This window comes from Lagopus leucura, unplaced genomic scaffold, assembly GCF_019238085.1.
Source record: "Lagopus leucura isolate 7727_CA_CO unplaced genomic scaffold, USGS_WTPT01 Super-Scaffold_100026, whole genome shotgun sequence".
In the NCBI taxonomy this organism is placed as follows: domain Eukaryota; kingdom Metazoa; phylum Chordata; class Aves; order Galliformes; family Phasianidae; genus Lagopus; species Lagopus leucura.
Genome location: NW_024962277.1, coordinates 6,312,926 through 6,339,221, shown reverse-complemented (window position 1 = coordinate 6,339,221; position 26,296 = coordinate 6,312,926). Strand labels below are relative to the sequence as shown.

Here is a 26,296-nt window from a genome sequence, read left to right as displayed (position 1 = left end):
CAGTCTGGATGTCAATTGATTTTTATTTGGCATCAAAGATAACAGACATATCTCTAAAAATAAAACTTGAAGAGTACAGTAATTTCTTTCTTCATCCTCTTTATATGAATGAAGTTGGTTTTAGTCTTATTTTACAGATACAGCTAATTACATTTTGTAAACTCATGAAACAGTTGTTTTTAAGGTGTCAAATACTTGAACTGGAGAAAAATAGTTGCTGTTTGTGTTACATTCATCAATATTAGCTGTCAATGAAGTAATTAGAATGTCCTGTCCAGTGGGTGTGAACAGATATAAGCTCTCTTTTCCAGTACCTGTTTTGCAGCCTTTTTAATGTAGTCATCCAGATTTTCATCTGCATCTATGGAAAAGCAAAAGAGCTGTTGTTCTAAATTTCTTTCAGAAAGGATTGCAGAACACAAATTTAAGTGTCTGAACATCACTGGTAGGAAAATTCTAAAACGATTCTGATTATGGCTGATTGAGTCATTCCCAAAGCAAATCCCCAGTTGGTTAGTATCCAGATGAACAAGTCATACCCAATTGTTACTTAATATTTTCTTCACAGGAGTATTTGTTACTAATAATTCTTCTTCACCACAGCTGAAAAAATAGTTTATCCCAAAACTGGATTCATCTATAAGAGGAGAGACTGTTCCACTCACCAGTTCTGCTCCTCATCCTAATTAAAGGCAGAGCAGAACTGTTCTATTGGTTATATCAAAAATACCTATTTTAGTTGAGAAACTGCGACAGCCACTGAGTACAAAATACATTTTATAAAGCTTACATTTTTGCAGTTGAGCCATGGCATAATTATTCTTGAAATATGCTTCGCTGCAGAAGATATTTGTAAGAAGCACCTGCAAAATAGAGTATTAATTTAGTAGTTTTTAAGTTTTAATTTCATAAACAAAACAATGCAGGAAAAATACAGTACTTTAAGTTGCTGAATGTGTAGTGTGTCTTAGATAAGGAGCCCTGTAAGAGTGGTGTATGCTGCAAGCTCAGTTATTTATTTCCCACAGCTACTCCATCACAGTGCTGGGATGGCCCCCTCACTGGATACTGACTGGAAGACATTGGTGTTACTAAGTTCAGCAGGACTTGCACACAAGATCTGAAATCTCAGGACCACTGAAATTCATCCATTTGGATTTGTCTCACAATTAACTGAAGCAAACTTAATTGCTATGCAGCATAATTGTAACTATGAAACCTTACATGAGCTGCACTATCATCTCCAATGTGTCAAAGTCTCTCATTTTACTGTCGAGACATTTAGTAAGAAAAAGTTGTAATAATTTTTAATAGTTGATAATGTGGAAAGAATTTGGGAAGAACAGCATGATGCTAGAAGGGTTAAGAGAGCATGTAAAGTCCTAATTCATTCTTAAGTGTATGTAGGTCAAAGGATATGGATAATATGGCAGCTTGTGTGCTCAGAGAACTGGAGAGGTAAGTGGGGTGGTTGCTGTACCCAGGCGTGAATCAGTTGAGAAACAAATCGGCGCAGTTTCATTTGAGTTTGCTGCAGTAGATGCACATCCTTAACAAACGCAGAGTGTAGCTTTGGTGTAATGAAAACTATTTGTCACTGAGGTTTTAGCCAGTGTGAGACATAAGCATGCAATGTGTGATAGCTCAGCACGCTTTTTAGAACCGCATCACCTTGTGAGGCAAAGAACGCAATGGCTGTATTTCAGAGGGGAGGGGAAGTTGGCCAGTCGAGGAAAAAGCAGCTCGGTAGAGACTTGTACAAGTTATCCAGGTTAACATCTCAAGGAAAGGTCTAAGCATAAATATAGTGCACCTTACTCATACAACATGCAACTAGACAGAATGATCCTAATCACTGCTGTGTTAGGGACGCCCCTGGGCACAGATGTTAGATGGCTGTGACTGATACTGAAGCACACTTACATCATGGTCGTGGTTTCTTAGGCCAATGCTGATGGACCGGCTTGCTCTGGAAATAGCTGCTGTCATGGCATACAAATTAATACAAATATCTGACACTCTCTTCAGAGCCAACTGCTCATCCACTATTGTCTAGAAGAATAAAAATGATCAGGTTATAGGCTTCGGTCAGATTGCTCTTTTCCATACTTTGTATTTATGTTCGTGCTTATTTAGAGCATAGACAGGTAAGTTATTACACTGAATTTCCACTCCTGTGATTAAATATGCTCCACCTTTTCCAGACTTCCTGGCTGCAGCCAGAAACTACTTTGGTAAATGCTAAATCACAGAGGGGTTTTTGGCACTTGAATTTCTATCTACCCCCAAACAACACACAAACACATTTGTTAATGCTGAGTGGGGTAGTCTAATAAGCATGCTCAGAACTCATAAATCTGGGGTAGCTGTAGCTCCCATTTTAGCTAAGCTGCTTTGCATGGTGTAATTCTGTGTTTGCTGTATAGCATGAATGAATAACCATAACAGAAAGCATGCTGGTACAGCTCTTCTTTTGGGAAATGGATTCCAGTGCCTGCTTACAGCAGCATACTTAGAATAGCCACAGCCACAAGCAGGATTTGTGCTTACAGGAATATAAGGACACATTAACCTGATCCCAGTGATTGCTTAAGTAAGTTAAAGTTGTTTGTTACATCAAGTTAGTATAGAGTTGGCGAATGTTTTCTCAGTCAACAGCTATCAGTTGTGCAAAGGAAATCCTGGCTCTAGCCATACACTGTCCACTCTAGATTGCAGTGAGACCAGTTGAGGAAAAGTTCAAAGATAAAACTCAACATGATATTGTTGTTACCTTGCCAAACCTCGTGAGTAGGCCTCTCACTGTAGTTCCAAAATAATAAACGTTTTCCTCAAGTTTCTTGCCACTCTCCTAAAATACAAAACAGACAAATACATACTTAAAATATTGAGTACATTTAAACAATTTGAACATTCTCCAAAGGTAAATGAAACCTACAGCAGAAGTCTTTACCAGAAATGGGATGCTTGGATAACCAACATGCTGGGATTTGTGTGTGCCACTTCTAGTCAACGAAAATAATTCCCTTTTAAGACTTCAGCGTTTTACATTTCCCCAGCTATCAAGGATAGAGACTTGGCCTGTGTACTTAATGGGATTATAAACCACAGAGTGGAAAACTACTGCACAGTTGTATTCCTTTTATCTGTTAAATTTTTCTCTTGCCAACTACTGTGTTCTTAACACTCAGTTAAAAGCCAGTTAAAGCACATTTCTTTAGCAATAAGATAAGCATTAAGCAGTTTGATTTTACTTTTCTGTATAACTTCTGATATAACTTTTCAGTGTAGTCTTCTTTATGCTTACACAAATAATAGTTTGAAAAATGTCTGTGCACCTTCTGCCCAACAAACCCGATTCATATTTTACGTACTGAATGCTACAAAACCCCTGGAAGTCAGTATTGTGTGCTATTGCCCATGTTTTCAAACTTTGCTGGTAAGGAGGAAGGAGAGTTTCCAGTGCCACGTTTGGCTTTTATTAATTCTTGAATGCAATTGCTAATTCTATGATTCTATGGCTATGGTCTTCATGTTTGAGGTATTAGAGGTGCTCCCACCCAGTGCACAAGGTAGGTCGGCATCACTGCTGTTAACACAAGCCACCCACGTACACTGGTGGCACTGCAGGACACACAGTGTGTTTATCTGAGGTGAAAGCAGGGCCATGTGCACAGCACAGGATTAGCAAATGCTCTTACATGTGTGCCTGACACAGCTGACCTGGGGCCACAAATGCTGACAAAAATGATTTCATTACACATCTCAGATCATTACAAAACACCATAGGATGAACATATCATAATTTTTCCTTTCCTATTAACAACTTTAAAAACAAAACAAAAAACCACCAACACCTTTTTTCTTCTTGGCCCTAAGAATTAAGTGATGAAGCAAGTGTGTCCATAGATCACCAAAATTCATAGTTACAACCACATTACCATTAAACAGGAAAATAATGTGTTATATAGTTGAGCATATTACGTAGAGCAGTTTGTAGATATTACTTGAAATTGATATAAACCTGGATTTGTTGCAAGCACAGAATTGTAACATGGGGACTTACCTCTGAAATAATACAAACACCTGCTTAGATTTGTACATCTCCCCCTTCCTAATCATACTTCATTCTGCATCAACAGACACAAAGTTGTGACAAGCCTCCAAGGGAATCAAACATAGAAGAGCAATGCCTGGCTCTTACCTGGAGGCTGGGATGCACCAATCCACCTCGTTCTTCCATTATCCCATAATCCACTTTTCTGCCCGTTGAGTCTCTTACTTTGTTTACCAACTCCTGCAGTGCCAATCCTATGTTTCCTTTCTTGATTTCTCTAAAATGTTGAGTAAAAAACAGCTGCTGAAATGCATTTGCTGGTTTGCAAGGGAAGTTTCAGGATAAATGCATTATTAGTTATCTGCAGTGTTTTCATCTTTTGAATCCATTTTACTATCAAGTCCAGAGAACCACACAGCCTTAAAAGCACTCAGCATGGCCCGTTCCTCGTGTCAATACAATGAGTTGCAGACATCAGTCTGTGTATGCACTGTCTTACAAATAACACGTTGGTATAAAATCTTAAGTTGTTTTAATTACTGGTCTTATAATTGTACACAAGCTGGAAATATAAGGTAACATACAGTCATCAAAGATTCCTAAATATATAAAATAATGCCAACTAAAAAGAAAAAAAAACAGACCCCTATATATTGAACTGCCCTTCAGAGAACTTAATAAGAAATGCAGTTTTTTTCCAACCATTTCCCCCTTAGATACAGTTAAAATTATCACTGTTTACTTCATTAAAAACTATTAGCAATAAATAAGAAGAACATACTTAATTTTGTCAGTTAAGATTCTGCCTGCATGCTGCATACCCGTCAGAGCAATATACATTCGCAGGATTTCATTTGTTCCCTGCAAAACAACCAGTAATATATCAATAACATCAAACTGATATGTACTTATCAAATAAAAAAGTGCTTTTAGTATTCAAAAAACCTGGATATGCTGTGCTAACATTTTATGTATTTCCTTGTTTCAATGCTGCTTTCACTGCCTATGTAACTTCCCTCCTTTTCCTGGGAACATGCTAACGTGCATTACTTTAAGGTACAATTATGTTGAGAGATGCACAGCAGACAAAACGTGGCCATCACAGGTAGGTAAATGGTTTTGCCTTTTCTAAGTACATGCATGGTTTTAAAGAGAGGTTCTTTTGTTAACTACTTACTTCCATACATTTCACAATATAGCAAATATTTCTAAGCAGGTCTTCCAGCTGATCTTCCCCTTCTAATGCTACACTGCATCAGTTTTAAAAGATCACTCTTTACCAATCCGTGAATGTTTGCCAACTTCTGCTTCAGCTCACTGAATGATGAAAGTCTGACCTCTGATTGTGAAGGAGTTGAGCTTTTCGTTATTAGCCATGCATTTGTAACGGAGCTAGAAGGAAACCAGGCTGAATGCACCTGGATGAAAAAATAACTTCTGTATTGTTCCAGTAAAGGAATACTTAAATATTCCTTTGTGTTCATTATGCCCATTTGGAAAGCAAAAGCAGATCAGGAAATGGAGATCATGAGCCTGTACAAACGTGACGTTCAGGAATCCACTGTAAGACTGATTGCCTTAACACAGATAGCTGGAAAATAACTTCATGAACAGAGAAGATTAGTGAGAAAATGCACTGAGATACTGAAATGTGTTCTTGAACACAACACTTCCTACAGCCAGTCCAACAGAGGAGGATGTTACATGCTGGCAGTTTTTGCTCGAGTCAGTACTGGAATTGACTCTTCCTACTTATGTGAGATTCCCACAAACAGCTGGGGGCAGGGTTCAACCTCAAATCCTGTTCGAATATTCTTGCTTGCATTAACTTCCAGCTGAGATCTTTGCTGCCCTGACAACAGGAGACAAACACTGATTTCTACACAGTCTCCCCAAGAAAAACTCGTGTGAATCATGCAGATGATAATCCCACTTGCAAACAGTAGAGAACAGACTTCACAACTAACATTTTGTATTATACATACACACATCAACAAGGCGAAACTTCCAAATTAATCATCTGTGAGCTTCCCTGCTTTGCTTCTATGCAGCACACAGAGGAAAGGCTGCACAGTCTCAGAAAAGAGCAGCTTAGATGCAAGCAAGAGACAGAAAATCCTATTAGAGAAGTTGTGTGAAAATAAAAAAAGTTTTGCCTGTGCCTCTTACCAAATCCTACTGCACATTAGAGAAATGAGAATAAAAGCAGTGAAGTGCTTTCAAAATATGCTTGACAGAGTGAGAATGTTTCATTCTCTCTTGCCTACGCATACACTCTGATTTCATCACAATTCACCATATGCAATCACTATGATTTGCTGAACATAAACTGATTTTCACTTGCCAGCTAAAATAGTTTTAAGTTCTGTGTTAAGCAGTGCTTTTAATAATTCAGAATTCCCCAACACGTTCAAAATTACCACCACCCCAAAGCATGAGCTGGGACTTTACTCCCACGCTGGGGTATCTGGAACAGGTACAGTCAGTTTTGTCCAAAACATGCAGAAGATGCCCCCGCCTCTGAGAGGAAACAAACAGTATATTACAGTACAGGGATACAAGTTCTTTCCAAGGGCAAAGTCAGTTCCTAATGAGCCCACACTTTGTGGTTAATCTATACAATCCATCATCTCCAAGTTTATTATAGGAAAAATACTATATAACCAAAGAAAACAAGATTAGTTCTTCAGGCTTATTCCAACCATTACAGACTTCAGAGCTACCAGACAAAGGCCTACTTAAACAAGTACTGTGCTGGATTTGTTTCACCTCAGGCTTACAGAAGGTGTGTGTGTTTCTGTCAGTTTCTGGTAAAACAAACAGCATATTCATACTTGCCTCAAAAATGAGCAGTATCCTGGAATCTCTGAGATAGCGTTCATAGGGGTAATCCTTCATATAGCCGAGGCCTCCAAGAATTTGCAGAGCTTCACTTACACAAGCCCACGCACCTTCAGAGCTGAACACCTGCCATTAACAGCATTCAGTCACCACGGTTCACACAGTAAGAACAGACATCATAGCTTTGTTACTACACTGCAAGTTAAAGCAGGAAGTAGCACTGGATTTGGAAGGATTCTATCTGTGCACCATTACTGTAACATTCTGTAGTGCTTCTACAGTAGTCCTGTATAAAGTTTTCCTGCAATAATATTCTTGTGCTTCAGTGTCAACGTGAAAAGTTACTTGAAAAATGAACATCTCCTATATTTGCAATCCACATAAACTTCTCAATAAGGCAATGTTTCCATGGGAGTCAGAGCCACAAGCTGAAAGAACAAACAGCTTGTCTTTCTGAGTGCTTTACATTGCCTCACTTCACAGGCACATGTTCTGAACTCAGCAGAAGACCAGCGTGGGGGCTGAAACTTCTGACTTCTCTTCAAGGCTGCACTGACAGCCTATGGCACCCACCTGTGTGCTGCAGGAATGCCTTAAAAAGCCACACTCCTTCAGAGAGGGCCTGGCTCTCACCGAGTTTGAATTCTGCATTCAAAGCAGGAGGGAAGCTCCCTAATCAGGTCTGTAGCTGGAAATAAAACTTAAGCACTTTTTTTGTGTGTGAAATTGCATAGAAAGAGAATTCAAGAGGACCCCAATATGCTAAATGTGCTATATGCAGCCTGTCTTTTGTGTGGGGATACAAACCTGAACATAAGGTACTCTGTAATGTATGGAAAACAGAAGTCTTTTTTTAATTTTTAAATCTAGCTGAGCTTTTGTATGTACATCTAGAGTAATACCTGAGCCTCTATGCAATCTGTAATGTAGACTGAAGATCAAGAAAGGAGTTTGTCTTTATTGGCTCAGCACTGTTGGCAAGTCCTTCAGTAAGATTAATTACCTTGACCATGGCTGCCTCCACGGAGCAGTCTGGGAGGCCTGGCCTGTCCATCATTCCTGCTGTGAGGTAAGCCATGCTCTCCATTACATACGCTTTCACAGCCATAAAACAAAACTTCTCCTGTCAGATAGGAATGAAAGGAGTCATACACTGATGCATACACTGATGTAGCCAAGCTTGCAACAATGCTGAAGCTGAAGAGTATATTTTCCTATGTTTTAACACATTATTCAATAATACTTAATAAAATTACTACTGCAAAGCACTCATGAAAAATTTTAAAGAACTTGCTTTGTTTGTTATTCACTTAAAATTGCATAAAAGATCAATGTACAGAAATCTGCACTGAATTTATACAAATGCAGCACCTCTTGTGTTTTTTTTAATCTAGTACACTCTAAAGGATCTCAGCAAAGCTCAGAGATGGAGCGTTTCATTTTTTTTAATTACCTGAATTAATCCAAACTCGCTCAGTTTCTTATTGAATTGTTTCCTGGTACAAGCGTGCTCTGCTGTCAGCTCTTCAAAACAAAACACAACACCACAGAACAATAATCTCAAAATAGTACAGCTATCATTGCTGTGATGCATCATTCCTGCTCTATGGAAGCGGTGTTTTTCTACTGACTGATCAACCCCTACTGCTTCAGCAACAGCACACAGTGAAAATGAGTCTGGGGGTGCTGTGCCAAAGGCTTTTAAACAAGACCCACCCACCATGCCAAATGTGCTCAGAGGAAGCACATTTTAACGCTAATTACTTTTTTGAGAGATGCCATTAGCATTTTGGGTAACTATTGGTAGAAGCCAATTTTAGTACTTAGTAGAGCGTTTAAGCCTTGAACATGACTGAAATGTGAAAGGAGGCTACACTGCCTAAAAGCAGTCAGATATCTGTTATGTAAGAATTCATTACATCAGAATAACTGTAACAGAGGCATCTTCAGTTTTTTACAAGTTTTTAAATCAAAACTTTAAATAAAATCAGTGCTTTAAATACATCAAAGTATGTTATGACTGCCAGTAGTGATGTTCTGATCAAGATAAATGTTACTGCATTGAATTAGCACTATCACATACCTTACACAGATCAGATTTTTTCCCCATGGCATGCAGTAATCCAGAACACCTAATTCACCCACCTATCAATTTTTTAATCACTCCAGCAGATGCACTGCCCATGCTGAATCTTCCACTGTTCAGGATATTCATGGCAACCTGTAAAAATAAAGAGAGCTTTTTTGTTTAAGGTGAAAAACTGCTCTCTGGCTTCACGTTGTTAGTGTTTCTTGGATTTAATTCATCACCACTTACACTTCTTACCTGCAATACCAGTCCTCAAACTGGGCAGTCAGTGCAGCATTGAGCATCTCACCAGAAATGCTTTAAAACCAGGTATTTCAGACAACCTAACACATCTGATTTCATACACAAAACAGTTTTCTGATGCTGATGATTCAGTTACTCATTATTCAGTCATTTCTGTACTGAAAAATGGACAAGGTATTGGATTTCAGAGGGCTGAGCTGGAGAAAACAGCCCAGAAGAAGCCCCCAGACAGAGAAATATCTGTTCTGTATTGCACAGCAAAAAGGCACACGTTTATACTTGTGCTGCAGCTTGTCTCTGCTGTTATAGAGGAGGAAGGCAGAAATTCTACTTAGAAGCACAAATACCCATTCAATTTTTCTTTTATATTTTCACTCTATATTCAGCAGTCTCATCTTAGTCTTACTTTTGGGCAGGCTGTAACACCCTCCCACCAAAAGCTGTTAAAATGTACTAATTCTTTAAAACAGTCATCCTGAAGCAAAACAAAGGACTCCTGCCTACAGAAGGCAGAATTTTGGTAAGATGCTCATTCAAAATACATTTTGGGAATAGGTGTCTGTCTCAAACAGCAATTAGCTTGTCAAAATTCTGCTGAGTCTTACAGCAATGTACAAGAAGGGGAACCGGTGCTCTTTAACATCTTTATTAATGACATCGATGAGGGAATTGAGTGCACCCTCAGCAAGTTTGCTGACGACACCAAGCTGAGTGGTGCGGTTGATACGGTGGAAGGAAGGGATGCCATTCAGAGGGACCTCGACAGGCTGGAGGGCTGGGCTCGGGTGAACCTGATGAGGTTCAACACGGCAAAGTGCAAGGTTTTGCATTTGGGCCGGAAGAACCCCAGGCACCTGTACAGGCTGGGAGGAGCGGTCCTTGAGAGCAGCTCGGCAGAGAAGGACCTGGGGGTCCTGATGGACGAGAGACTGAATATGAGCCAGCAGTGCGCTCTGGCAGCTCGAAAGGCAAATGGGATCCTGGGCTCCATCAGGAGAGGGGTGGCCAGCAGGGACAGGGAGGTGATTGTCCCTCTCTACTCGGCTCTTGTGAGGCCCCATCTGGAGTACTGTGTCCAGGTGTGGAGCCCTCAGTACAAGAAAGACATTGAGATTTTGGAAAGGGTCCAGAGGAGGGCAACTAAGATGATCAGGGGGCTGGAGCACCTCCCCTATGAGGACAGGCTGAGGGAGTTGGGCTTGTTCAGCCTGGAGAAGAGAAGGCTGCGGGGTGACCTCATTGCAGCCTATCAATACCTGAAGGGAACCTACACCCAGGAGGGGAGTAAACTCTTCAAAAGGGCTGACAACAGCAGGACTAGGGGAAATGGTTTTAAGTTGAAGGAGGGAAGATTTAGGTTGGATGTTAGGGGGAAGTTCTTTACTAGGAGAGTGGTTAGGCCCTGGAATGGGCTGCCCAGGGAGGTTGTGGATGCCCCGTCCTTGGACGTGTTCAAGGCCAGGTTGGACGGGGTCCTGGGCAACCTGATCTGAATGTGTATGTTTGGTGGCCCTGCTAGGCAGGGCGGTTGGAACTACATGATCCTTGGGGTCCCTTCCAACCCGGGTGATTCTGTGAACAAGATGAGAAGTGCAGAAACGAAATACAGACCCACACTGTATAAAGATGCTGAAGTTCAGTACTATTGCTTTTCAAGGGAAACATAAATGACTCAGTTCAAAGACAGACACTGTTAAGTTTAGCAAAAAGCCACCACTCCTACCTTTTAAATTGTGGTCATTATATGAAGAAAAAATTGTGAAACTTACCTTTTCTTATGTTAACTACATTGGAGGGAATTCTATTTAGAATTTAGAGCTGGAGCTGAATGCTATTGGAGCAGTAAGAAAACTGCAAGGACCATTAAGGAGTTTTGCAAATCCACACATCAGACTCAGAGAAAGTGAGCAGCATTGTCCTTAAGGTACCACACTGCTTGGGTGCAATGAAGAGAAGCCATGCCTGCAGCAGCATTGCAGTGTCCTCCCTGCACCCTGTGCTCTATAATCTGGTCCTGGGAAACCTCACTGTCATTCTTTGGTACCTTGGCTGATGTCTGGACAGACTTTCCTTGAACTATTTCCTGTTACACTCATTTCTGTCTTCCCCCTTCTACAATCCAATTCTGGCTGCAGAAGAAGATGACAGCTGAGTGCGTAAGCTCTGTTAGAAGTTCCTTCCTCTCCAGAAGAGAGCAGAGTGTTTCCTATACTAAAAACCAAACACAAGCAGGATCTGGTCAAGGATTTTACGGATACCCAACTCAGAGCTTATGGCACGTTCATGCACTACCCTGGTGAAACCAGTGAATAATACCAGGCACATCAGCTAAACTGAGAATTCTGTTCTTGTTTGGGAGTGTTGATACTACCAATGAGGAAACTGTAGGACAGTTTAACAAATAAGAATAAATCTTCAGACCTGAAAGAATTGTTACTGCTGGTTCCTGCTTACCTTAAATCCTCCTCCTACTTCTCCAAGCACGTTCTCTACAGGCACTTTAGTGTTTTCAAAATGCACTTCACAGGCTGAAACACAGAGTTAGTTTGTCAGTAACTGTTGAATCATAGTGCAAAAATATTTAAAAGGTGTCAGGAACACAACAGACTTTTGTAACAAAAAGTTTTCCTAATGTACTGTGAATGAGAGATTATGAAACTTTGCCAAAGGAGCTTGAATTTAGGAAATGATTGTAGCTGACATCAATTACTGATATAAAATACTCAATAGAATGTACATAAACTACAGAACTATAGTTTTGACTCTATTTTATGGAATTGATACCACAATAAAGTCCAAATGATAGACTGTGAAAACGTGCAACCATCAGTAAGTTGAAGAAAAACCTATGAAAACTTACTTCTAGATTAAAGTTACTTGGTTACTGAATCTTCTGAGTTATTTCACTGCATGAAAGTGCAGCTTCAGGTGTGCAGAAAAGAATTGTACAATATGGATTTCTTATTTCAGAGCCTGCATGAGGAAGGACTCAGAAGAAAAGCTAGGTAAAGAAACATGAAACTTACACTGATACATGGAAAAGATACTGATTTGCCTTTGAATTCAGAAGATCTTAACAAACAGAAGTATTAAAACAATTTCTGTTGACAATTTTAAATGATTCTTACTATTGGAGCCTCGAATGCCTAACTTATCCTCAGGTTTCCCATGTGTGACTCCACCAAAATCTCGCTCCACGATGAAAGCAGTGATTTTGTCTTTTACTTGTCCATCCTTCTCAACAATCTCTGTCCTAGCAAACACTGTGAAAACATTGGCAAGGCCGCCGTTTGATATCCAAACCTGTTTTGAGAGGGGAAAGAAATACATTCATTTTGAGTTTATTACCACTGTTCTTAATTATTTTGTAACAGATGTCAGCAATGAATGGAGCAAAAACAAATTGTTTCCTCCCTTACAACCTAATGAGTGCTCTGCTACTACTTTGGCCTTGTTAAACTGTTTCCAAAGATAGTTGATTGGAGTATGGTCAGTTTGGAGCAACTGTACAAATAATTTGTAATAGAACTGAATTAAACAGTGCATTTTCCCAAAAGCTTGTGCAGCCTTTTGTGTATGGCACGTGAGGGGTGCAAGAGCAATACAGGCTCCAGACCCCTCTCTGCCCAGTACAATTTTACCTTCGATGAAAAATACTAAGTTTTAAGCCACATATTTATGAGCTCCACAGATGGTGTCACCTGACAGACAAACGTAACAAAAACTTCAGATCAAAACCATCAAATACTGCTGAATGCAGTACGCTGTGTATCTTTCAAGAGTATTTTGCCAGTTTTAGAATGGTCCAAGCAGTCCAATTTCTAACTCACTGCTGATTTTTTCTTCCAAAAGTAACTACAAAATCTGGCACGACGAAGAATGAAAGAAGGGGAAAATAAGGTGTCAGGTATCTCTTCACCTATGGTGTCACAGGAGAGCTAATTCATCCACCCTACAAACGAGAGAAGGAACTTGATGGGAGGGTGGTCTGTATCTTCATCACTAAGAGTTCAAAGTTATTCCCTGACTTGTGCACTTTTCTGCCTGGCCCACGGTCATTCTTCATCAGTTTGGTGACCCTCAAAGTCCAATGCAGTTGCCCAGCTAGAATCTTACTTGGTAAAACAAATGATAATGCTGCAACAGACTAGAGTGTTTTTCTATAAACTTTTAACAAAAATATATATTTCCAGTCTGTGAGTGGATACCTTGGAACCATTTAATAAGTAGTACTTCCCATCTTCACTGAGGGTTGCTCTTGTCTGGATGGATGCAGCATCACTTCCACTAAAAGCAAAACAAGTTGTTCATTAGTGTTTAAGGACACAAACGTGTTTTAGGAAACAGAACGACTTTTTCCCCCCCTCCTTCCCATCTTTTTTTTTTTTTTTTTAGAAAGGGTTCATAATTGTATGCAATGGTACAATATCAATTTTCATTTGTAAATAACAAGGAAAATTCCTAGATTCAAAAATATTGATGAATTCTACTTAAGTCACCCTGAGGGGGACATTTCTGCTGATTAACTTCTGTTATCCACCTTATCAGCTGACCCAAGCATCAGAACGCCATGTAAGCACCTTTGTTGGGCTGCACTATCAGCTATTAGGCCATATGCTGAACCTGTTACCCTAAAGCACAACCAAGTTTATAACATGTAAGCTACTACTCAACAGCTTACACCCTGCTTGGATATCCTAACAGAAAAAAAGGCTCAGCAGAAATGAAAAACAGATGAATATGCGACAGGACTCCATCAACAAACATTTGGGCACATTGCATGCTTTCTACAGGAGTAAAACTGCAGGCAAATTACAACAAAGACATCGAGAATTGCTGTTCTGTGATTAAATGCTTAAGCACTCCCCTCGATCATCACCTTATTACATAGGTGAGAAGCACATCATTTCCCCCTTGAAACAAATTTGAACACAACAGTGTCTCACACTGGGCTTTCAGTGGTAGACAGTCAAGTTCCTGGAACACCAAGATCTCAGCTGATGCTTTAATAGGATCAAAGTTTTAAAATTCAGCTGCAAAAATGATGCTCCTGTGTGCCAGAACAGAAATACCAACAGAGACCGAAGGTGCACTTACCAGACCAGCAATTTTCAAAAATGATACAAGGCTAAATAAAGTTGTTAGGGGGCTTTCAGAACACAGTCAGCTCTTGTTTTCTTCCCGCACATTACTTCAAAGTCCCTTGCATGGATGACTTTGCTAAAAGCTTAAATGTTACTGGTGCATATTCTGCTTGCAAACAGAACAGTTTTTAGAGGGTCAAAGCTGGGCTTATGAGTAGAAGTCAGCACTGCTAGTGGAAAGAAATCTATATCACAACAGCATGAAGATAAGCAAGTGAATCAGTCACTGCAAGGCATATTAGCAGAGAAGGTGTCAGAAAAGACAGTTGGAAACTACTGCATTGTACAGGTAGGTGAGATTCACCTTCAAGTATTTGACTGCTCTGTCCCTCCACCAGTGCCTTCAGCCACCCACAGCAAACCACCTGCCTGCGTGATTTTAATAAAACCACCTCTTCTGCAGTGACAGAACTCGCTGGTTTTATTGGAGTAAACTCAAATACAACCCTGCCTTCAAAAAGAAGTTGCTGCTCCAAAGATACCTTGTCTAAACTCTAACAGTAGATCAAAAATCCTTCTTATTGTTTTTGGTAGCACCTTCAACACTGGTGCAGGCTTTTATGATTTTGAAGAACTGAAAGTCACAGCACATTATTTTTAAAAGTAGATGAAAAGTTGAGCTGGGAATAACTGAGAGCATTAATGCAGCTACCATCAAACACTGGTTAGTGATTTCCTAAAAGCTGCCATAAGCACGAGGGAAAAGACAAATTACAAGGTTTTAAAAATGGATACTGACATACACAGAGACCACAGGCACAAATTAGCAAAGATTTTATACAGTGACAAAGCAATCAGGCAGTAAAGAAAGTATCATTTTGAAAGTATCATGTTTTGGTGCTTTCTGAAGATTTCATAGTTGCAAAAACAGTACCTTCCAGGTTCAGTGAGACAAAAAGCTGCAATGTGCTCCCCAGATGCCAGCTTAGGCAGATACTTGGCTTTCTGCTCATCAGTGCCAGTAATCAGGATTCCCTATACAAAGAATTAGGAGAAAACTTCTCAGCATCAAACTACGTCAGCAGAACTGAAGCTGGCAAACTGTACCAACTTCAGGAATCTTCATCTACAAATTATACGGCATAAAAAGGCAATACTAAAAAAAGTTTAATAAAAAATGGACATTATTACTGATCTGGCATTAAAAGATGCCAAAGTAACAGCTGTTCAGAGGGCCACAGGAGGCAGCTCACTGTTAAGGCTGCCCTCTCAGGGAGATTTTTGGATCCTTATGCCTTAAGTGAAGATGTAACTGTTGCTCTGAAAGGCACAGAGGCAGTCCTCCCTTTGTGACTTGTCATACCTTCATTATGGTTTTATTTAAGTAAGTAAATCAAAAAGCATCAATTCCAGAAGCTCCAAATCAGAGAACAGAACACGATTTACCTAGTTTCTGGATTGTTTCACTACACCCTCAAAAAGCATTAATTTTATTTTAATTACTTCTTATTGTAGAGAGTTGTACTTATTTTCTGTACAGGGGGTTCTTATGATCAAGCAGATAAAATATCAATACCCAACAAATGAGGAAGGATTAATGTCAACTGATCCAAACTGGTCAAAGCAGGAGAAAGAGCAGCAGCATCTGACACTGCACTCCTCACCAGACTGCTCTGCAGCCCAGGCAGCTCACTGCAGAGGGGCACAGTAAGGTGAGGAACACGCACTCATTTTTAATCTGCTCAATTTTTTATTCTAAAGACCTCCGTGCTATTTTAAGCTTCAGAATACTACCAGCCATCCATCATAAAAGCTGTTAGTGTTAGATCCCTAAGGCTACACAGAAAATCAGCTTGAAATTCATGCTGGCCACAACGCGCTGATCTCAGGTAGGTTTTCTCTGCTTACTTCCCACAACATGCGGCCTCATTCAATGACAACTGAATTCTCTGCACGACTTCCCCTGATGTCAGCCCTGCCGATATTTTACTGTTTTCAGTATTTCATTCTTCACAAAGCTTGGGATTGTTTCACTCCGATTTGCTACAGGGCACTCACAGCCCACACGTACACAAACATCCTCTCACCTTTTCTACGCACGTCGCACAGAACTACTCGACATAAGAGCTTTACCTTCAGCCCAATAGCCTGGTGAGCTGCCAGAGTCACTGCGATCGATCCATCTAACGAGATGATTTCTCCCAGCCGTGCATACATGGTGTTTGACAGCCCGAGACCACCTGCAACAAACACTGTGCTTTATTCCAAGCACATACCTTGGACTTCAACTCACCCCCTCCCACTCAAAAATTAAAATAACACTGTACACCTACATATAGACTGCGTCCACAAACAACTGCCACGCTGCTGCACTTGCGTCAAAGAGCTGAATGTAGTTCTGTTGAAAAAGGCACATCATCTGTGCTCAGGAATGCACAGCAAACACAGCATAATCCACCAAATGGTAGGACAGGCCAGTTAAACAGTCTCCATGTGAAAACAGTAAAAGATTTGGTACAGAAATGTCTCGATTCTAAATTTCTGTGCATCCAGGATAAAATTATTTTGTGACCTTACAGAAGCAGGCAAGGAAACCCGGCAGAGCTGTGCAGCCACCCAGCAGGAGGCAGCAGGGGGAGCAGTGCTGCACAGGGCACACACGCAGGGCACTCAGCCAGGCTGTCCCAGCGCCGGTGGGAACGGCAGGAAGTGACATGGAGCAGATCTCCAGTGAGACCTTAAACGGGCACTGAAGGAGAATGAAATGCAACACTTCAAAAGATGCTTTTAATTAAAAAAAAAAAAAAAAAAAAAAAAAAAAAGTGACATTTTCAAGAAAAACTTGACACCAAAGTCTCCTTTTGGAGGCATTTTGTGATCTGCTGCTGAAAGTACCGAGGCTGCTGGTAAGGAACATGGAAAGAGCAGAGGACACGTCACACATGCACCCGTCCGAGAGCAGCGTTCAAGGACACGATGACCTCAGCACCACTAGTCCCACTTCCCATAGCTTAAGACTACTATGTGTGTTACTGAATAAACAATTTTATCTCATCAAGAGAATCTTTTGCCCAGGTTTCTGGGTTTATAATCCTTTACGAGAGACAGCGACAGAAGTCAGGATAACAAACACCCGAATTTCAGCAGACGTCTCAATAGAGCTGCTATTTTCTGTGCATGAAATAAAGGCCAGAACAAGTCCCCTCGATGCCATTCAATCCAATCACTGCTCCTTACACCCTCTTCCTTCACAGCACTCTCAGATCATTAGAAGTCAGAGTCCCACCCAGCCACAGCTCTTTCTTTTCCCACCCTGAGAGGCACCAGGATGAGCGCTCAGCTCAGAGGACTGATGTGTGCACACTGACTGCAGAGATGACAAGACAAAGAGAAAACTCCTACACCATGTGCATGAGCTCCATTTTCCCATTAAAGTTCTGCATTTTAAATGCAAATACACCACTGCTACAAACCCTTACAAAAAATACCATGCAATGAACAAAGCACCAATTATATGACTGAAGATTTTTCGAGTACAACAAGCACCTCTAGCAAAAATACAGCAGGTTTAAACAACAAAAACCAGGAAATAACCTCATTGTAAGTGTATTAGTTATGGTGCAGTGAGAAAAGTAACTTGTTTGTAGCAATCTGATTTTTATCCAGCATATATGAATACCAGACAGCAGGACTATGATTTTCTGCAAGTACCACGAATGGACTGAAAGCTTTTAAAAAACAGAAGCTGACAGAGTATTATATAGCAATACAAAACAAAAAGTAATAATAATTTATTAAGGATTTTAAGTCAGATACTAATTTCTAATTAACAGTAAATTACATTTTCAATGCCACGATGCTTTCTCATGATCTGCTCTGAGTTTCTCCTTTGTTCTCTGCTTCCAGCACCTCCTTTCATCAGACATTAACTTCCTGCCTTCTCAGTATGCTTCTTAATTCCCAATTGCCCCCTCTCCCCATGTGGGTTAAGGTGCTCTGTCCAAGACAGTATCCTGAAAATAAAATCTTGACAGAGCTTGCAGATCTCTTCTCCATCCTACTGCCTCTTCACCTTGCCATACTCTAAACACCCACTGAAAAACACTTTACAGGATTTCTAATGCATTCCAAAAGCATTAACAATTAAGCAGAGATCACATAATGACACATTACGTGCAAGCTGTCCAGAATACTCTGATCTGTATAAAATCTCTTTAAGGAGTTGAAATCAGTGGAGCTCAGCAGCACCAGGTATATTAATACAATACAACAACAAACAAAAGCCACTATGAAAACAGGGTATTACCTCATCAGCAAATAGACACTGAGGTATGCCTCCAGCTCTACACAGCATTCTTAAAATATGCTGTTTCACACTGTTCTCTTCAAAAATCAGGTATCTCCCCCACTGAAACTAGTTTCTGCAGATTATCAAACCCAGTTCTATGATCTTCCTTTGAATTATTATCTTCTTTTACACTTGAAAGCAGACAACACAAGCATCTCTTTCATTATTTTGTATATTTCAAGTCATGAACCAGTTTCAATCGCATTTTCAAAATGCATCAGAATATGATTGTAATTTTCTTGCCATTGCAAGTTTAAGAGTTAACCCACTAAGAAACTACTGCCTGTAACTCCCATAAAGACATAAGCTTTGTGTTCAGTACTGTTTTTACACAAAAGCTACACTGAATCACTAGGCACTACACTTCTGTAACTGTATAGTCAAACACATTCCTATCTGTGAATGACAGCTTTGACAAATCCCTTCCACGAGACACTGTTGTCTGTACCTGGTGTAATTTTAGAAATCATCAGCTGATACTGCAAGTCCCACAGAACATCAAGCTCCACTACCACCAAAAATTGAACAGAAAGGAAAATGCCATGCCAGGGAGAATGCACACCTTGCACAGGTAGTTACCCAATTCAGGTACCTCTAAGCCAGGAGAGCACACAGCACCCTACTGACACCCTCGGTGCCCACACCTCTGTTAACTGGAGAGCCACAAGAATGCACCGAGGATATTACAGACACATTATGTGAGATCCAAACTATCTTGTCAAGGGTCACTGGGTGATCCTTTTTGATCACTTACTCACCATATTCCTCTGGAATCTGCATGCCAAAGAGGCCCAGATCCCCCAGTCCTTTCAAAGTTTCAGGTGGGATTTTTGCATCTTGATCAATCTTCTTGGAGTCCACTATAAATACAAAAGGTTTAATAATTTAAAACCTTGATTTTCAGCACAGAAAAAAGCCCTGAGATCACAGCGCTCTCAAATCAGAGCTAAGGTCACTGTGTTCATGAGTCACCGGCACTGTGCCCTCTAACCTAAATACCAGCTTGAGAAGAACTGAAATAGCCTGCAGAAAAAAGGGCTGCAAGAACAGCACGCCTCTCCCTCGTCTAATTACCCTACAGATGATTTCTGAAGCAGCTTAGCAATATTGTGCTTGTTGCATCACATACTTACGTACACCTCATCCCTAAGGTCAAAAGAGTTATTTTTTCTAGGTTTAGCCTGATGTTATGAACCATTCTATTTGCCTCCAACACCTCATGGCTGGAAATCTCAAACCCTAAGATGGCTGTAAGATTAACTGTCTCAGCCTGCTGCCCCAACCAGTCCTCCACCCAGCAGAGCAAAACATTGTCCAGTCTTTGAATGCTGACAGCACATCTATAGTCCTACACACTCCTGCTATATAGTCCAACTCTGTTTCCAGAAAGCAAGCATTTCAAGAGGTTTTGTCCTTCAGGAGAGACATGATAATACAAATTAACAAGCAATCACTTTCCCAAAGGCTATTTTCTAGTTTTCAGGAATCACCAACTTTACTCATGAAATAAGCTGAAAGCATTAAGAAGAACCTAACCTGCCATGGAACCAACACTCCACCTGATCACCCCACCTTATTACATACACCATTAAAGCCAAACCACAGAGCATACTGGAAGCTCCCAGAACACCAACTATGACAATCAGATCGTGACAGACCTAAGGAAAAGACTTGGAAGTGGGGAAAAATCTCATTTTTGTTTCATTACCTCAGATGCGTACAGCCCAGGACTCAATGACTACAATAAGTAAGGCATTTCTTCCTGAACTATACCATGGTCGTAGTTTTTTTAGAAGTACTTAATCATGGAATCATAGAACAGCATATAACTGTGAAATGGGTTAATTACACAACTCTTGTTCTTATGAGGCATTTGAATTCTTAGGAGATTACCACAGCGGTTCTGTACAGTGACACGGAAAATATACCAGAATCACAGTAGGCAGCTGAGGAAGGGTGTCAGCTACAGCACAAGGAATGTAAGCCATCTTTCCAGAGAGCACTCAGAAAAGAGTAACTCTGCAAAAGCAGCAGCGTGTTCCTAAAGGAACTTCCCATTCACCCTGGTTAAATGATTCTGTAATTTCTGTACGAAATGTAATAGGGGCATGCAGCTAAGCATTCTGATCCTCTTCTAAGTGAGGCCATTCAGAAAAGAAAGACATTTTTGAGGAGATTTTTTTCCCCACACAGATTTAAGTTATGCTGTAGAAGATCCATATGCCAGTGGCTCTTCTAGGAAGAACAACGCGTTCATTCCTTCCTCCCCCATTACACCCAGACCTCTGCACCACAGACTGCCAAGCTTGGAATGATGGCTGCACTGAACTTCTTTGGTTATCCAGTGCCAACCACACATCAGGTTTCCAAGCACCTACGGCTTCTCATCTATTTTATACCACACCCACAAATTGTCCTAATCATTAAAAAGAAACAGCCATAAATGCAAACAAAGATGATCAATTCCTACCTTCTGTTCAGGTGTCACAATCGGATAGTTTTATTTCTCCCTTTTCACTTTTTTACTCGATAAATGTTGTTTCCCAACAAAGCAAAGAATTAAAATGTGTAATCTGTATGATTTTAATGCTAAAATTACCTGTGTCTCATAAATCATCACCTGTGACATTGACATTACAGCTTCTTCAATCTCCCACAGCGCCCGGCAATCCAGGCCTGCTATCTTTGTCAGCAGGAAGTCTCAGCTGACCCTTATTAACTGACTCAGAGATTGCTGTTTGTAAAAAAACAATTTTCTCCAGCTGTTCTAGAGCTGGCTCATCTATTGCACCAATAATAGAAGGAACACCTGCAACCCTATCTGGACTGCATACAGCTAATGTGACTTTTCCAAACAGAATTACTACTCCTGAAAATAGGAATACACATAAAGGCTTTTGATTTTTCATTGCTTCTCTAAGAGTTACCATTTATGAATGTCTATAGTGAACTTTACTGAGAATAGGTTTAGTACAGTACAACAAGTAAAATGTTTCACACAGAACTTGCAATATCTCAAGTGGTAAATGGCAATATGCAGACAAACTCAACACCATTTCAAATCCTACCTCTGAATCTTTTCAACTCCTTTGCTTCTTTTATTTATTTTAAAGATTTATTTCTTCTCAACAGCATCCAAATAGTCCTTTACAAAGAAGCCATAAATTAACATGCCTGCATCATCAGCGTTATTGTGCTTCTGGAAACACGTGCATAAAGTAACATCTATGTATATTTTAATAATCTTATTTAATTGCTACAGTTAAACTACTTTGTAATCACTAAATCACACAAGTAATAATTATACCTTCTTCAGCGAAGAATTTTTCTACAGGTCCTACAAACTGGTTGATCTCCTGTAGTTCTTCTTTGCTAATTTCTGGGTAAGGGAAAACTTCTTCCTAAAATAACAGACATTTTTTTTTTTAATTAAACAAACAAACAAACAAAAAAAACCAGAAACAAAAAAAGCCCTAAAGCAATTGAAAGAAAAACTCAAGAGCGCAAGTCCTTCAAATACCAGGCTCCAAAATCTGTGAAAATTAAGGACTGTGCTGAGCGTTCAGAAATTTTATCCGATGCAATGAACAGGACTTGACTAAACTTCATACCGAAGCACAACAGAGACACTGAGCGGAAAACAGAGATTTCAAGAATTCTAAAGTTACAGAAATTCTTTGTTAATCATTAGTTTTGTCAACTTAATCCCACTTTGGGATTAAAAACAGTTTCCATCTGCATCAGAATCATCTTGGCACTACAGTGTTCTACACTGCGGGTACACAGATGTGGGGCTGCTGTTCCATGCTGCTCTTGATCATCCTCTCAGCAAGCCAGATTCTTCATACAACCATTCTGATCATAGACTGGGGGTGGCACAACCCAGTGGGTCTGAATAAACAAAACCTTCCAAGCAATCAACATACAGAATCGTTAGAGCTGGGAGGGACCCTCACGGCCCACCTGGCCCCACTCCCCCATGCTGAGCAGGGACACCTGCAGCTCCATGCAGCGCTCAGGGCCTGCCCAGCCTGACCTTGGAGTCTCCAGGGCCTCCTCACCACACCCTCTCGGTGCCAGTGCCTCAGTAAAGTACTCCAAAGTACAAAAATTCTTCCTTAAATCCAATTTAAATCTCTCCTCCTTCGGTTTGAAAGCATTTCCCCTTGTCCTGCCATGCACACCCTGCTAAGAGTCCGTCCCCTTCCTTCTCACAGTGGGGATGGCAGGCTTGCTGAGCCCCACACCTGCGCTCGGCATTGCACTAATTACATCTCATGAGGTTCACCTGTATTTGCTGCTCTCCGGGTCTCTCTGGATCTGATCAACGCCATGCTTTTTCAGAAGACTGCTCTATTGAAATTTGAGTGGAAAAAGGCATACACCAACAGGCACCTCGTGGGACACAGCCTGACTGCGACTCACCCACCTCCCCGCCCCACGAGCTCTCAATACTTCGTCGTTAAACTCGGCGCTGTCGGTAACACTGCAGATTAAGGAGACCCGCCAGCCCGGTGAGGCGCACCCCACAAACCTCGCACTGAAACGTCCGGCCGTCACACCGCCCACAGTCGCACAGCCCCAGACCCACCCGCAGCTCCCAGCGAGCCGACACATGTGCGGCACGCAGCTGCCCGGCCCACGGCACCGCCGGCACAGCCAGGCAACGGGCCGGGCACCCGCGGGGCCACCCGGGCACAGATCGAGGGCCGCTCGGCCCGGAATCCCCGCGGGGCCCTCGGAGCCACCCAGCGCCGACCCGCCCGCGGTGCCTCCGCGAGGTACGGACGCGACCCCTCCCGCCCCGCGGCGCCGAGGGGGCCGAGCCCCGCCCGCTGCAAGGCGCCGTTAGCAGTCAGCCGGTGCCCCGGACGTGCCGCGCTCACCTTGCGCAGCGCCCCCAGGAAGAGCTCCTTGGCGTAGGCAGGCCGCGGCGCGGCGGTTCGCAGGCGGCGGACGGCGGCGGGGCCGGGCAGCGCGGCGCGCAGGGCGCGCACCAGGAGCCCGCTCATGGCGACACGGTTGGCCGCGGCGCGCGGCGCTGACGGCACAGCGGATGGGGCCGGGCGCTGGGCAGGCGCGTGACGGGGCGGAGCCCGCCGTGCTCTCGAGGCCCCGGAGCGGAGGGCCGGACCGGCGCTGCACGAGGGGCGGAGCACGCGCTTCTTTTGCGCCACGCCCGGCCGCGGGTGCCGAGCGGCGGCTTTACGAAGTTTCGTTCACGCGGGAGTCGGGTGGGTATGAAACTCCTCGTTTAAAGGCTGCCATCACGCCTGCCCTCGCAGCCGCCTCTCGGGCAGCGCGTTGCAACGCGGGACCCGCTCCGAGCAGGCAGCAGCGCCTGCCGTCCAGCGCAGCGGCCCCGTGCACGGCTTAGCCCAGGAGGGGTCACGGCCTCACGCTCCGCTAAGTGTAAGCACAGGTACCGCGTGCTCGTGTTGCAGCAGCCTCGTGCAGGTATAGGGCTGATGACTGCACCAACCACCGGTCTGTGCGATGCTCTCCAAAACTCACATTCTGTGCTCAAACTGTCTGCCACAGTGATTTCAGCCTATTCCACACAGAACTGCTTTCATAAGGAATTAATACAACAGATTTTTGGATCAGTAAATGAGTATCATGAGATTACGCTACAGTTTTCTTTTCCTTTTTACTCTATTAACTGGTATTCAATAATATAATATATATATGTATATATGTATATAAATATATATTCAATAATATAACTCATTGAGAGATGTATAACTTACTTACTGAAAAAGTACCACTTGCTTTACAAAAATATTCGTCAATCCTTGCAGTTCTTCCAGGAAAATACAGACAGTTGCCTTAGTAGCTTCTTCTCTCTTTATAAAATTGTTTTCACCTTTTCAGTCAGACAGATGCTAGGGAAGTTTTAGCACGTGCAGTTCCTTACTATCTTCCCTTTGGATATGTGTTGCTGTACTCACTGCATCATCTCTCCTGTCTCTGAATATTTAAAGAAAGTTGGTTTACAAATTAAATCTTGAGAAAGGTGAGAGCAGAAACTGGTATCTCCATTTTATTTCCCAGCCATGTGCTGTGGGAGTAATGTCACATTTGAAACATGGATGTTAATGTTGTCACTGTGTAATGTTTGTCCAGGTTAGCGTGCATCTGGAATTGAACTATGGCTATCATGAGAAGTATCTGAGAAAAAGAAATGAATGCACATCATTAGTGAAAGGGATTTCCCACATCTTACAGTGGCACTTACAACTTACAGAGGCAAATCACCAAAACTCTGGCAATCTTCATTACAGAAGCACTAAATTATCTCAGCATTTTATTCTGTAAAGTATTCTAATTCAAATAAGGAAGGTTCATAAAATTTTCTTTTTAACTCAGTACACATTTTCCATTGGGCTAGAGGGTGTTTCTTGTTATCACTCTTTTAAGCTTTAATCACTTTAGTTTTGAAGCACAACAGAAGTACTCCAAACTATAGCCATTCTAACTTCTTTGTTTTTCCATGATGGGTAACATCAGAGCCAGAAGCAGAGCCAGAATTACCTGAAAGATGGCAAAAACAACAAATTATATGATGAATTAAGTAAAAGCGTTTCACAAACTTTTCTTCTCTGTTTTGGGAGGAAATATTAACCAGTAAAATGAAAGTAAAAATCAATCAAGAGCACGTGGTGAGCTTATGGAGGAGGTAGATGCTCACAGGAGTCCTGTCAAGGTCAAGCATTCAGCAAAGGACACGCTCCTCTGCTTCTTTTCCTACCCTCCCAGTGCAGCATTCCTTTCCCACAAGCACAAATGGCACCATGCTCTCTCCTGCTCCCTTGCCTGACCTACAGCATAGCTGTGGGGGCACAGTGAGGGACAAGGACTGCTGGTTTGTATGGCTCAAGGAAGTGACGTGTCAGTCCAGTGATCATGTGCATAGCAGAGGCTGCACGTATTCAGTACTGCTGGATCCAAATACGATGCAGCTCCATGTCTGAAAATCAGATTGCTCCTCATTAGAAACAATTTCATAGCGCTAATTATGAAATTAATTTCCAGCCATGAGTTGCCACGGTACCATTGCTGATACCATTGCTGAATAGCATAGCCTTCCAACTCAGAGCACTTGCACAGTCCTTTTGCTTTCCATTCCCTTTGGCCAAAAAAAAAAAAGAAAAAAAAAAGTCACATTTCTTTGTCAAACACTTCTTAATCTATTTTTTGTAGCAGAAATGAGAAGTTGTAAAGACAAAGTATTTTCCACTATGCATGCATAACATTTAATTTCTGTCAGGAGGAATTTACCTCATTCATCTTATTAAAAGAGTGCTTTTTCCTTGCTCATTATACATATCTGTTTATATCTCTCTGTTTTACTGTGAAGAAATAAATGAAAACTGTATATCATTTTACAACAGAGCTGATAACTTGTATGCTTGTGTGATTTATTTGAGCTGCCTCTGCCTTGTCAACCATGATGCTATTTCACACCTCAGTTATTACAAAGTGCTAAATAAAGAGGATGCTTTTTACAGCACTTTATCATAGAAATATGCATTTATATGATTGGTTAAAAAAAAAAAGAAATCTAAACATCCTAACATTCACGACCAGTCTCTTCCTGAAGTTGATTAGTTCTGCCACATAATACAGAATTT

General features: G+C 41.5%; 1 protein-coding gene across 1 annotated transcript; it reads right to left on the bottom strand.

Moving 5' to 3' along the window:
• Nucleotides 1–5: 5 nt before the first annotated feature.
• ACAD9 (acyl-CoA dehydrogenase family member 9) lies at nucleotides 6–23,677 on the bottom strand. The gene is made up of 18 exons (XM_042880146.1): nucleotides 23,549–23,677; nucleotides 21,970–22,063; nucleotides 19,421–19,522; nucleotides 16,448–16,554; nucleotides 15,249–15,349; nucleotides 13,439–13,517; nucleotides 12,359–12,533; nucleotides 11,685–11,758; nucleotides 9,044–9,119; nucleotides 8,352–8,422; nucleotides 7,902–8,021; nucleotides 6,896–7,024; nucleotides 4,839–4,918; nucleotides 4,205–4,334; nucleotides 2,774–2,851; nucleotides 1,924–2,052; nucleotides 791–863; nucleotides 6–361 (listed from the first exon to the last, which is right to left on the bottom strand). The coding sequence occupies exons 1-18, from the start codon at nucleotides 23,672–23,674 to the stop codon at nucleotides 261–263; spliced, it is 1,845 nt and encodes a 614-aa protein (XP_042736080.1). The 5' UTR covers nucleotides 23,675–23,677; the 3' UTR covers nucleotides 6–260.
• Between the last annotated feature and the right edge of the window lie 2,619 nt (nucleotides 23,678–26,296).